Raw genomic sequence first — 13,387 nt, forward strand, 5'->3', positions numbered from 1 at the left:
ACAAGGGCACATCTTAAATTGTTTATTGTGGCATTATCTCTGGCTATATCAAAGTGCCTGTATGCAATGAAGTTCTAAAGAGCTGGAATGCATGGGAACCAAGAATCAAAGAGAGTGAAGATATGGGCGGCAACACAGCTTATCTAGAATATATATCCCACAGTCAAAAAGGTACAGTTCTTCTTGACATATTTCTATTTCCCAGTTAAACATTAACTATAACAACCATTGTGACATAATTTCCTATATACATAGAAATGTAAGGCTGTCATCACAGTGCAGTTTGTGTGGCTGCCAATAGGGGTCTATGAAAATGCCAGCATGACAGCAGTATGGCAGGCAGGTGCATGAGTAAATGGCACAAGTGACAGGCCACCCAGGTAAATGTCTAACAGACGGAGGAGGTACTTCAGGGAGAAGTTTGGCAAGCCATTTTCTGAAGTGCCTTACTCCTCCTTTAAAACAGGTGGGGCTTGGGGAGAGCTGTGAGGGGAGGGGCAAGCTTGTGGGTAGGTGAGGGGGTAGGTAAGGTGTAAAGGGAGGGGAGTTTGGTCAGGTGTAAAGTGACAAGGGGTTGGCCAGGTGTGGGGGAAAGTGGGTTGGCAAAGGTGAGTAGGTGGGGTTGATGAGCAGAGCAAGCAGGGGTGGTAATACTGTAGATATGTAAGAAAACATTGTTGAGATGTTGACTGGGTACAATTATATTAACATAAAACAAGATTCCCAACATACCCTCCAACATTTCTTCGATGAAAATAGGGACGCCCTATTTAATAATAACAATAACTATATTTTATTACCCCACCGATCTAACTGGGTTGCCCTCTCTAGGCAGCTTCCAACATGTATAAAAACATTAAACATTTTAAAACTTCCCTATACAGGGCTACCTTCAGATATATTCTAAAGATTGTATACTTACACATCTTCTTGGCTCAGGGGTCACATGACTCCATACCTCTAACAATTCTTTGATGAAAATAGGGATATCCTAAGGAAAAGTGGGACTTTCTAGAATCCAAGGGATTTAAGGATTCATCGTGCATTGAATTAAATATCAACAGGATCCTCCTTAAACTCTTTTCAGAATGCCTAGCTTTACTTATGAGTTGCTACTACATTTGACAGTACAGGTAACTGACAACGTACATACACACATTTAACTTTTGCACATTCAGCTTTATGCACTCGGCAAATTTAAGTTGGGGGGTGGATCTGGGGAAGGGAACTTTGACAATCCCACCTGCCATTGCACTCGGTGTATTTTGACTATATTCATCCTCACTTTTGGCTTTCAGCCATCTCTTGAAGACTTTTTTTTTTTTATGCCACCAGGCCTATGCAGTTGTTTTAAGTGTTCCTGACTGGCCAGTCCTTTAAATGATCGTTTTGTACTGCTTTTAATAATGGTTTATATTGTATTGTTCACATATTGTTGGGCGCAAGTCTTATATTTTTTAATATGATGGCACACAGTGCTATATTTCTAGGGGGGGAAGGTACCGGAACTCGCCCTGAATGCCTCCCTTGTTCTCTTATAACGGAAATGGCACTCACCTGAGAGGTGCCAGAACTGAGTTCCTGTGAGTTCCAGCTGAAATAAAGCCCTGGTAGCAAAGAATATAAATACATTTATAAAGAAGCGAATGAAATGGAAGCAGTAGCGTGGAGGACAGCAATCAAGAAGATGGCTTCACTTGCTGAAGCATCAAATAAGTCCTTGGTCAAGGTTTCTCCTGACACGGCTCATTAGGGTGAACTCTGCCCCAAGTATCTACAAGCACTGCTAGTTGGGTTAAAGAGTTCCCCCAGTGTTTCACCCTCTTCCCCAAATAATCAGCTGGATGTTAAAACAAAATTCTTAATTGTCCATAACTTGCTGTGAATGGGAGAAAAGAAGTTTTCAGCTAGTTGCGTCAGTACCTGTGAAACAGGCATATGCTGCCACCTTGGGGAAGACTCCTTCCCTGAAGTTGAAGGAGCCTTGAGAGTTGTCACACAAATCAACTTCAGGTTTTGCTTGTCATATCCCCACAGGAAGAAAAGTTTCTTAAATCCTTCTACTCATGCAGTCATAAGATCTTCCAGATGTCTCCCGGCATCATGCACATTATGATGCTCATTGTGGAGAACTGCCATTGTTCTGAGTTGGAGAAGTACAGTCTAATGTGTCATTTCACCATGCCTGTTTTAACTTAATATTATCTTGCATTGCAAGCTAATAAAATGGAATGGTCCAAGGGTCTATGCCAACCTTCCCCAACCTGGTGCCCTCCAAATGTTTGGGGCTACAGCTGCCATCATCTCTGACCATTGGTCATACAGGCTGAGGATGATGTGAGCTTGTAGTCCAAAACACATGGAGTGCATCATAACAAAGGAGTCTAGCCTATGCTGTTTTCTATAAGAGAGAGAACTAAATTCAAAGATTTGTAGGATACAGTAGTTTTATCTAGTTTTCTCTCTGAACTTAGCTGCTCTTGGGGGTTTCAAACCATGTTTTCTAGAAGGCATTTGTCACACTCATGCACATGTAACAGCACACTGAACATCCCAATTTCGCAGAAATCACTCAACTAGGAAGGCAATAGAAATTCAGAGATTACTATTAACTGGTAATTATTAATACACTAGCAAATGTTCTTCACAATGACGGCTGGACTGCTCAGATGGAGGGTTTGAATACTGCAAATACCACAGCAGAGGGAACGAACACTCTTGTGGAAACCCTGAAAGTGAGACACCAAGAGATTTTTACCTTACTGCAGCACTGGTCCCAAGTACAGTACAGTGTTTTCCTTTTAATTATAGGAATTCATGGCAGCCATTCCGTCAACCCTTCAGGTGCCCTCAGGGACACAACTGGAGGTGAGCCTGTTCATTGTCTATGGTGATCCCAGCCACTGAACCAGCCCATTCCTGCATTCTCTTCCTTGGTCAAAGAAGAGCCCAAAATAAATTTAAGAAAGGAAGATGAAATATTGACAAATGACTATTGTACAGGTCATTTGTCAATATTTCATCTTCAGTGCGCTGCTCTGGTTAGCCAGAAGCAGCTTAGTCATGCTGGCCACATGACCCGGAAGTTGTCTGTTGACAAACGCTGGCTCCCTTGGCTTATAGAGCAAGATGAGCGTGCAACCCCAGAGTTGTCCGCGACTGGACCTTACAGTCAGGGGTATCTTTACCTTTTACTAATGTAAAAAGGTAAAGGTAAAGGGACCCCTGACCATTAGGTCTAGTCGTGTCCGACTCTGGGGTTGCGATGCTCATCTCGCTCTATAGGCCAAGGGAGCCGGCGTTTGTCTGCAGACAGCTTCTGGGTCATGTGGCCAGCATGACAAAGCCGCTTCTGGCGAACCAGAGCAGCGCACGGAAACGCCGTTTACCTTCCCGCCGGAGCGGTCCCTATTTATATACTTGCACTTTGACGTGCTTTTGAACAGCTAGGTGGGCAGGAGCTGGGACCGAGCAATGGGAGCTCACCCCGTCACAGGGATTCGAACCGCCGACCTTCTGATCGGCAAGCCCTAGACTCTGTGGTTTAACCCACAGCACCACCTGGGTCCCTTTTTACTAATGTACAGGTAGACAAATAACAAGTAGGTAGACAAGGGTCTACAATAAATGTTGTCGTGTGGAATACTCTCATTCAAAGTTTCAGCAGCAAATGATCCATGGCCTTTTCTAGTACACACCATTGCATTCTCCTTCCTGCTTAGTTTTCCATCCAATAGTCAATGTTCTGTGGCTATTGAGCATGCTCAGTCTCCACTGAGCTGGTTTCTTATAGTTTACCACCCTTAGGTCCCTGCTCCCTAAAAACACTTTTGTACTTCTGTAAATCTTGGAGTGTCCATCTCTGCTTCTTGTGAGTGGATGGTGCTGTTTGGGCTACATTAGGACCCACCCTTGGAAACTGAATTCACTAGAGCTTGCCACTGCGTGTTTATGATGCTTAGAAACTACTCAAGGCATAATGGCAGAAAGAAAAAGGGAGATAGCGGAAGTGTACAAGAAACAACAACCGCCTTATACAACGTAGTAGCCATTCCAAACAATGAGGCAATTGAACAAAGTATTTTTCGTGACAAACCTCTTCTTATGAGCATTTGGTGAAAGCAAACTGAAAATTGCAATCACGTTGAACAACTAGAAGGAAGTAAAGTGCCAAGGCAGATTATTGGGGCATTTCTTATCAGCTATAAATGAGGATCACTCTGTAACCGATTAACCTGAGTAAAGAGTCCGTGTCAGTCTCACTGTGGTACAATAGCAGGATCTGCTTCAAAGTACAAGCTGCCCATCAAAGACAAAGGCTCTTAAAGAGAGAAAGTGACCAGAGAAAGACCTTTAGGACACAGTACGGTAAGCAAAAACTGGAGCACTGTCTGAAGCTCAGAATGTTGTTTGATGCAGTTAGATGAAGGTAGAAATTCTTTGTGCTATATGTATATAAACAAACGCTAATATAGAAGACTCAGCAACCATGGATTGCAGCAGCAATCTCAGCTCACAGGTAGCTCATGCTATATTTTTTGTTTTAAATCCAGGGCACAGTACTTTTAGTTTGCAGACCAAATGTGGCTTCCAGGCCCTTCTACCGAATCCCCAGGAGTTTCCCTAGGTCATGTTCCTTACTGGATCTGCTACACACCCTCACTGAGTTCATTTGCCTGGCTGGAATGTGTATTTGAACCATGATAAGAACTTTTACCTGCTGGGATGGATAGATATGTGTGTATGGGAAAGGGATTCAGGAACTGCAGGCTTTTAAATAATAACAACAATAATTTTCATGTTATTAACAATCAAAATAAGCCATAGATAAAGAGCAACCCCCATGCAAAACGGTTGTTGCCTATATAAAACTACGGCTGTTTTCATTCCTAACAGAAGGAGCAGTTGCTGAAAGAGACATTTCTTCTACAGGTACTTATGAATGTAAGAAGAACCTGCTGAATCAAGACCAACATTCTTTTCTCAGAGTAGTCAAACAGATGCTTCTGAAAAAAAAACCTCAAAGCAAAATTTAGTGCAACAGCACTCTGCCCACTTGTGACTCCCAGCAACTGACGTACCTCAAACCTTCCTTTGCCTGGCCACCCAAACTGTGCCCAGCCTATACTTACAGTAGTTATTGCAGGAGAGCAATGTTACTTTGGGAAGAGCCAAGACCCAGTGGAAGAGCATTTGCCTCACATGCCCATTCAGGGATAGGAATTTGCAAGAAAGAATCCAGTACTACAGGGTTCCATCCCTGGTATCTCCAGGAAGGGCTGGAAATGTCCCCTGTCTGAAACCAGTCAGTGTGGACAGTACAAGACGTATCAATGGTCTGGCTCACTACAAGGCAGCTTCCTATTTTGCCAAGCATTATTAATTCTCTTATCTGTTTCCAGGGATTTGTAGGAGGAAAGCACAATGTCTGACGACAGCAAGATGACGCTCAACCTCCTCTTGCTTGGAAAGACACAGAGTGGCAAAAGTGCTACAGGAAACACCCTTCTAGGCAGCAGAGACTTTGCCAGTTTTCTTTCCCCATCCTCTGTGACCACATCTTGCAGTCTAGGCCGCAGCTGTCCCATTTTGGGCTTTGCGCGTCGCCAAGGCAGTGAGCTCACTGTGCAGGTCCAAGTGCTGGACACTCCTGGCTACCCTCACAGCAGCCTGAGCAGAGAGCAAGTGAAGACAGAGGTGAGAAGTGCTTTAGTTCGGCACTTTGGAGAGAAAGGCCTTCACTTGGCCTTCTTGGTCCTGAGGGCTGATGTTCCACTGTGTGAGGAGGAAGAGGACCCTACAATCCAGCTAGCCCAGGTAAACTGTGTATCAGTATGCATATCCAGTAGAAGGGCATTGTTGTTGTTCAGTCGTGTCCGACTCTTCGTGACCCCATGGACCAGAGTACGCCAGGCACGCCTATCCTTCACTGCCTCTCGCAGTTTGGCCAAACTCATGTTAGTAGCTTCAAGAACACTGTCCAACCATCTCATCCTCTGTCGTCCCCTTCTCCTTGTGCCCTCCATCTTTCCCAACATCAGGGTCTTTTCTAGGGATTTAACTGAAAGAGTAACGTCACATTTCCATGCAATTCTCTGCGTTCAGGAAACATGAGCTTCAAAGTACCTATTACCCAAATGTGCATGTTAAGATGCTGGGAAAGAACTTTAAACCAACAAGGCGGGTTGGCTTCTGCCTGGTGTGGAATGATGCTTTGCTGATTCACCAGATGACAGATGGCTCAGTGACAAGCGCCCACGTTGCATTCAGAAGGCTCCAGGTGTCTTTCCTGGCACCTTCAGTTAAAAGGAACAGGTAGAAGATACTGGGAAGACCTCTTCCCAAGAACCTAGTGAGCTGCTGCCAGTCAGAGACAACAACAACAAATTTATACCCCACCCATCTGGCTGGGTTTCCCAAGCCACTCTGGGCGGCTCCCAACAGTACAAACTGTATTCTTACAGCTTTTCATGTGTTTTGTGTTGCCTGAAAAGCCATTGATGGGACAATCCTATATTGGGACAATCATGCATTCAGGTGTGAATACATGCATTCAATCCTAAATTAGGACACAGGTCAACTCCTCACTTGGATGTTAAGGTGCGGGAAGCAAATAGGAAGCTAATTTTAGTAAGGAGGCAGAGAGCATGAATGCCTACTGTTCCTCTTCCATCGGCATAATTATGGTCCATAGCTGATGTAATATTTGGCTAATTATTCATTTTCCTAAAAGTCCAGATGCTATGATTTCATTGTTCATAAAATAAATGGGGCAAGAAAGCTGATGTCGTCCTAGGGAAATAAGTGTATCCCTAAGAACATTGTTTATACATCACAGTGAGTGTTCCTCAATAACAATATAGCTACGACCGCTCAAGTAACCACAGAATGGAGTTCCTGAGTTGTATAGCATATGGAATCCAACCACAAACTGCTCCCATTATGTCAGGATTTGATGATTAGTTAGTCCAACCCCATTGCATTGCTTGCTCTTTATTGTATTTTATGTTGTTGGTCTTTGTAACATTATTATGTTTTTATATGTGTCAGAAGCTTCCCTAATTTCATAGTAGAAGGATGGCACAGAAATTCATATACAGAATAAACCACCCCTTTCCTCAGTGCAGGACCAAGGAGGGATGCAACTACAGCAGCCCTGCCAAGATAGCCATCCAGCCTCTGCGTAAATACCTCCAGGGGCTGAAAGCCAGCATTCAGCCACCGCACAGTCAATTTAAAATTGCACCTGAAACATCAGGGCTAAAAACCATACTCCTTGGAAGCAGCTATTTAAATGCGCTGCTTGCTGTTGTTCTTCTCCCTTCCTCCTACTTCTCTAAGGGCTCTTCCAGACATCCCTTGTATTGTGCATACCTGAGGATTTGTGCTCCCAATGCCAACATTGGGACAACCCAGCTTTAATACAGTTTTCCACTTGTAAATGTTTTGGGGTGGCCACGCTGCTTCACTTCCAGACAATGCATATCCTATAAAACCCTGCAACTTCTTAAAGATCACAAATGTTCTGGGTTTTGTCCCAACATTGTTCCACTCTAGCAGTGGATCGCAATAACATGGCCGCGTTGGGGCAGCATTGCAGAACAAAGTAAAGCTGAATAAATCCACCACCGATGCACTATTATGGTGACAATGCTGCAGAATACACCCACAAGAGTTTCAAGGAACACCACAACAAGATCTTCCCCTCCTATGGCCATGGGTTGCCTAGGCAAGTCAAAGGGTGTTCAAAGAAACGGCAGGAGACTGTCTGCAGAATGAGGCAGTTGTAAAAGTTGTTCTGGATGCATTTAAATCATGTTTACTAGGCTTGCAAATCTGTTCAGAACTGGGTGTGGGGCCCCAGCAAGTCACCTACAGAAAAAGAAATTCGTGGTACCCAGCCTGTCTCCGATTCTGGGTACTACACAGGTTTATGGCATCAAGGAGTTTCATTAATTCAGGCTCTGAAAGTTTAAAAACCTTTGGGCATCACCTTCCTTTTTACGGTGACTGCTTGGTTCTCATTTGTATTATTTTCAGCCACCAACCTTGCTTTGCAACTGCTAAATAAAATGATGTGTTTTGATCCCAGAACATAACATATGGGCTATGACAAGAATCCAGGTTTAACTTTATATATCTAGCCTCACAAGCAGAACAAATTATCATCCTTTTTGCCTTTATGGGTTTGGTGAGCTCCAGGGGCTGACAATTCTAACACGGTACCTGGTCCTCGAGCTGGGATCATTCTGGCAATTGTTACTGAGTGTATATTGCAACCTCCAATTCAGCCACAAGATGGCAAATTGACTGCCACTTCTCAGCCGTTCCTGTTCGAAAAGGACAACATGGATGCCATTGAAACAAGTGATTTCCCCTAAGTCCATGCATCATATTTATTCATTTATTCCAAGGAGCTCAAGCCTACCCCTCTCAACATTTAAGCCATTCAGGCAACTGGCAACCCACTACAAATTGATCTTTTATATAGACCGAATGAATTGGAGCTAACTTCCAAAGGAACAAAATAAAAATAAAAATAAAAAATTCCTTCCAGTAGCACCTTAGAGACCAACTAAGGAAGATGGCTTATAAGGACTTCCCCACTATAGGAAAGAGAAGCCTCATTACAGAGCCAAGCCAATGCATTGCTCTTTGATGAAATATTATATGAAATAAATGTATTAAGGATCTCTCTCTCTCTCTCTTAGGAACTCTTGGGTCCTAACTGGAAAAGTTATACTGTCATCTGTCTTACTCATTCTGACCAGATTGAAAAGGCCAGATTCACTACAGAACAGTATTTGCATTCTGCCACGGACAAACTTCATAAACTCCTGCAGTCAGTGGAGCAAAAGTACATTTTTGTAGGCAATCATGAACAGCCTCTGAAACAGGAACACCTAGAAGTTTTAAGGAAAGTTATGGAGTTTCTGAAGCAAAACAGTTACCAGACCCTTGTATTTAAACAAATGATATAAACTTAAGCAGATGATTTACTTTCAGCTTGCTTTTCCTTTACACTTTGTGTCTTTTTTGTCTTTTAACTTTAAAGCTCATTGGGCATCTTGTGAACTGCCCTGAGACCTGTGGGTATAGGGCGGTATACAAATTTAATAAATAATAATAAATATTACTTTTTGTATCTTTATTTTTAGATCCTATTTTATGTGGAAATTGTTTCAGTTTGTGTGCTTTTTGATGCGTTTTATTAGGTTTGCAATTATGTAAATCTTGCCGAGCTGTAAACCACCTTGAGCATGGGTTTTAACTATGGAAAGGAAGCATACAAATAAAATGATGTTGCTGCTTGTACAACTACTCAAACTCCCCTGCTGCACATTACCTACCTGCTCCTGCTGTACCAGTCAAAACAAGCCAGAGCAGCTCTTGACATACCCGGTACTGTTTGTTTCATCCCCCCAAAACCATGAGTAATATGCCCAGAACAAACCATAGGGTGGAATTCAACACTATACCTACTCAGAGTAGACCCGCTGAAATTACTGAACATGATTAATCTGTCGCTTAATTTCAGTGAGTCTACTCTGAGTAATAGTTGAATTCCACTCATAGCTACTGCTCACAATTTGGCTCAAATCTGGATGAAATGGCATGAATAGCCAATTTGTTTGTAGTGGTGACAGGAACAGGAGAGGACCACCATGGGAACTTTTGAGCAGCATGTACCAGCACGCTGATCGATCAGATTAAATGACGGTTTTAAACTATGTTTTAATGCGATGTCTAAACAGACCAGTGTCTTGATTTACAGATTAAGGATAGTTTACAACGAAGTAGCTAGTGCATCAACTAGAGCCCTCTTTTCAACTGTGTATCAGCTTCTCCCAACTCAGTTGGCGCCGGTTCCTCCTCAAGTAAAGCCAGGGAGAAGAGGCCTGCCAGACAATCTGGTCATCGTTTGCTAACCCATCAGCATTCACATAAATTGCGTTATAAAGTAATTAGTAATGGTGCACAACCACAGTGAAATGCCACTGAATCCAAAGAAATGGTTGAACTCAGTAACACTGCTGAGAAAGAAGGCAAGATGTAGGGAAAGATAGCTATGCCTAAGCAAGCATACTGTTAAATACTTAAATCCTGTTCATCCAAAGGAACTATGGGACACTTAATCTCTCTAGATTTTGCCCAGTAACTTTAATACTAGACTACTTTAAGACTATGGGAAAAAACAGGGCTTGTTTCCACACCATATGTACAGGATCAAATCAGTCTCCTGCACTCAACCCAAGATTTTTCTTAACCTCTCATTTTCACCTCTCTCATTGGCTGAACACTTCCTATGAATGCTGTACTTCTGACTCACAAAAAGATTAACAAGGGGTAATCATTAGCTTGGTTTGCACACATTCAAGTCAGAGTTTAAAACAAACAATGGTCTGCTCCTGATTCTGCTGTGTGTCACCCAGAGTCTGGCTTCTTGTGATACGCAAACCCAAACTTGTGATGTACTGCAGGAAGGGAGCAAACCTCTGGTGCACTCTAAACCATTGTTTAGTTCAAGCTATCAGGTATATGGACTAGGCTTTAAGTTATAGGGCCTTCTCCCATCACAGACACCCCCAACCTTCTCCCAGCCTATTTGTAATTAATTTAGATTAACCAGCCCTGCTCTTTTAGTTAAACTGCAATGCAGAATCCTGTAATTTCCACATCTGTGCTCCATTCCATCTCTTGTTCATAAATGCATTTATACCATTTTTGAATAAACAGAACTGTTATCTTCAATACCCCGTTAAAGAATGCCAGATATAATTTTACAGCACAAGTCAGTTTTATTAATATTTTGTTTTAGTTTTAAACTGCTTAGTGAACCATGCCCTGGGATTGCTTGTGATGAAAGGCTAGAAATGTTTTGTTTTGTTTTTAATGCAATGTGTGACATAAAATTTCATTAAAGCATTTTTTTTATGCCCAGCTTTTAGATTTCCTGGTATCAGGTCATATCTAATTGGGTCATATCTAGTCTTCATCTTAGCCTACTTCTCAAATTCAATTTAGGCAGGAATTTGTAGGAAAAATTTGTATGCCAAATTTAGCTCAACTGGTGATTTCGGTTATTAAGTGATCAGCAAATACAGCTGTAGTTTTTCCAATATGATTTAATATAAAGTAATTATAGTATGGCACAGTCACCATCCTCAGCAAGCAAAGCCAACTTGCACATACATCCAAACACACACACCAATTTATCTACTAATTTTTGTTGTTGTTTAGTCATGTCCAACTCTTCCTCCACCAAATAATCATTACCCTAGTTCCTCTGACTTAATCTACCCCCCACTTCACAAAAATTGAACCTCCTTTTTCCCTTTTAAAAGCCATTTGCCCTGAAAGCAAGAGTTATGCTCCACCTAATGAATGCCTATATTCAGATTCCAGAAAGCAGGAAGTGATGAAAGAGAAATATGAAGTTGTTAGCCGTGGAATCTCATTATTTGGTAACAGGCGTACAAAAATGAACGAGCATAGTTTTGGGTGAGGCAATTATTTGTTTTTAATTGTGTTTGCATTGCTTTCCATTAAAAATGAACTGGAGCACTTGCAGAACCGATAAATGTTTATTTGATTCCACTGTTGGCCATGGTAGCAGCTCTGCACACCCCTTTCCCCCTCACTTCAAATGGCACTCCTTTGTATGTAGCAACACATTGGCCATCAGTATGAAGGTCAGGCTGGATCTGCTCCCATATTTTCTTCTTAGGGTTAAGTTCTCGTTCAGGGTCACCTATAAAACACAGACATGAAAGCAGGATAAATCATTTTAAAGACTGTTTCCTTTCAAAATGTACTGGAAATGTCACGAGCTGCTAGAAATCAACTTATTAAATACATTTGGGGGGAAGTTCTTTTTCTGATTCATATAAAATAGTTTACCCACCAAGTAAAGGGTTTAACTGTAACCGATCAAGCGGGCTAAAGGGAAGAATGGAATCTCTTGGCTGCCACAGTCATAAGAACCTTTATTTTAAACCGAAGGTTAAAGAAAGTGTGCCATGAAATTGCAAACTCCCCTCCCTCATTCATCTTCCCTCCCACATGTCAATTCCTTTCACCCTGCACCATGGTTAGCTATGAACCATGGTTAGCCTGCATCATTACTATTAGCCACACTCAACACTCACCATGGTTTGCTTCTAACCCGAATATGAAACCAGTTATAAAGCCATAACTTCAAATTCTGGTTAGAAGCAGACTCTGGTTATTAATAGCAATGCTTAACATTTGTTCCAATAGCTATCCACAAGTAGATTAGATATGAAGCAGCTCTTGGAGTGGAACTGGAATGCAAAGACAAACAAAACAGTTTAACTCCATTAATTATTATTATTATTTTTAATCACTCAAACATGTTCAAAACAGGGAAGCACACACAGATTACCAATTCTGTGGAAAACTAGAGCTAGGGAAAGTAAGTCTAATGCTCTTTCCCTACTACTTATTGCAACTGCTGTGAATGGTTAAGGGAGTCACAATAGTGGAATAATACAAAGCCCAGGAGTAAGATCATCAAAACTATTTAAGTGAGCTAGGTGTTCTGCTTCCCATCACAAACATGAGAGGCCATTCCGAGCAGCAGTAATGCTTTACTCCTTATTCCCCTAGTGCAAGATTCATACAGCAATTAGTGTCCACATTAATGCATTTGCTAGGTACATGTGCTTGCTGAAAGAATTCTTGGTTTCAGAAGGCTCATGGAGCTGCTGTTTTGCAAAATTGGGTACACAATATTAGGACCAACATTAAATGACACCAACCTATTCTTAAATAAAAATACAGTTGTACCTCTAGTTGCGTTCTGCTCTTGTTACAGACTTTCAGCTTACGAACGCAGCAAACCCGGAAGTGTTTACTTCCAGGTTAACCACACGCGCATGCACAAAGCGCTCGATCACACCACGCACATGCGCAGAAGAGGTGCTCTAGTTGCGGACTTTTAGGGGAGCAAACGGCACCCCAAAATGGATTAAGTCCGCAACTAGAGGTACCACTGTAATAACTAAAAACTTCAATGAAATGCGCAAGTACAATAAAGAAGGCAAACTAAAGTACATCATAGAAACTAGTTGCACGGGCAAGAAAAACAGCTAGAGAGAGAACAATTAGGGTGCACAACTTTGGGGAAGGCTCTGCCCATAGGATCTGATAGCATAAAGAGGTGACTTTTGACAACCCACTTTTTCCTGCAGACCTCAGTACCATTTCCACACAGTTCAGATGAATTTTGGGGGCCTTCCAGGACAGTGTGGAAGATTATACGCTGGGGACTGCAGGGGACGTGGGAAATCATAGAAAGTCACACCCACCCATGCCCAGACACCACTGGCATTGCTCCTCTAGATCAAAACCCTTCTGTTCATAG

The 13,387-nt window shown here is 42.2% G+C and overlaps 2 protein-coding genes across 6 annotated transcripts in view; one reads left to right on the plus strand and one right to left on the minus strand.

Moving 5' to 3' along the window:
* The first annotated feature begins 295 nt into the window (after nt 1-295).
* On the plus strand, nt 296-9,009 carry GIMD1 (GIMAP family P-loop NTPase domain containing 1). Of its 2 annotated transcripts, none has more exons than XM_033161230.1 (3): nt 296-380; nt 5,403-5,817; nt 8,712-9,009. In XM_033161230.1, the coding sequence occupies exons 2-3, from the start codon at nt 5,425-5,427 to the stop codon at nt 8,979-8,981; spliced, it is 663 nt and encodes a 220-aa protein (XP_033017121.1). In that variant the 5' UTR covers nt 296-380; nt 5,403-5,424; the 3' UTR covers nt 8,982-9,009. The 2 variants fall into 2 exon arrangements, with proteins under 2 accessions (XP_033017121.1, XP_033017120.1); XM_033161229.1 differs by lacking the exon at nt 296-380 and adding an exon at nt 4,235-4,368.
* A 2,556-nt stretch (nt 9,010-11,565) lies between these two features.
* The window catches only part of AIMP1 (aminoacyl tRNA synthetase complex interacting multifunctional protein 1), a 39,088-nt gene continuing 37,266 nt past the window's right edge, over nt 11,566-13,387 (minus strand). For all 4 annotated transcript variants that reach the window (XM_033160321.1, XM_033160320.1, XM_033160317.1 and 1 more), the window contains one exon: nt 11,566-11,752. In XM_033160321.1, the coding sequence (XP_033016212.1) occupies nt 11,586-11,752 (167 nt within the window). In that variant the 3' untranslated portion in view covers nt 11,566-11,585. The remainder of the gene's footprint in view (nt 11,753-13,387) is intronic.

Source organism: Lacerta agilis, chromosome 9 (assembly GCF_009819535.1).
Source record: "Lacerta agilis isolate rLacAgi1 chromosome 9, rLacAgi1.pri, whole genome shotgun sequence".
In the NCBI taxonomy this organism is placed as follows: Eukaryota; Metazoa; Chordata; class Lepidosauria; order Squamata; family Lacertidae; genus Lacerta; species Lacerta agilis.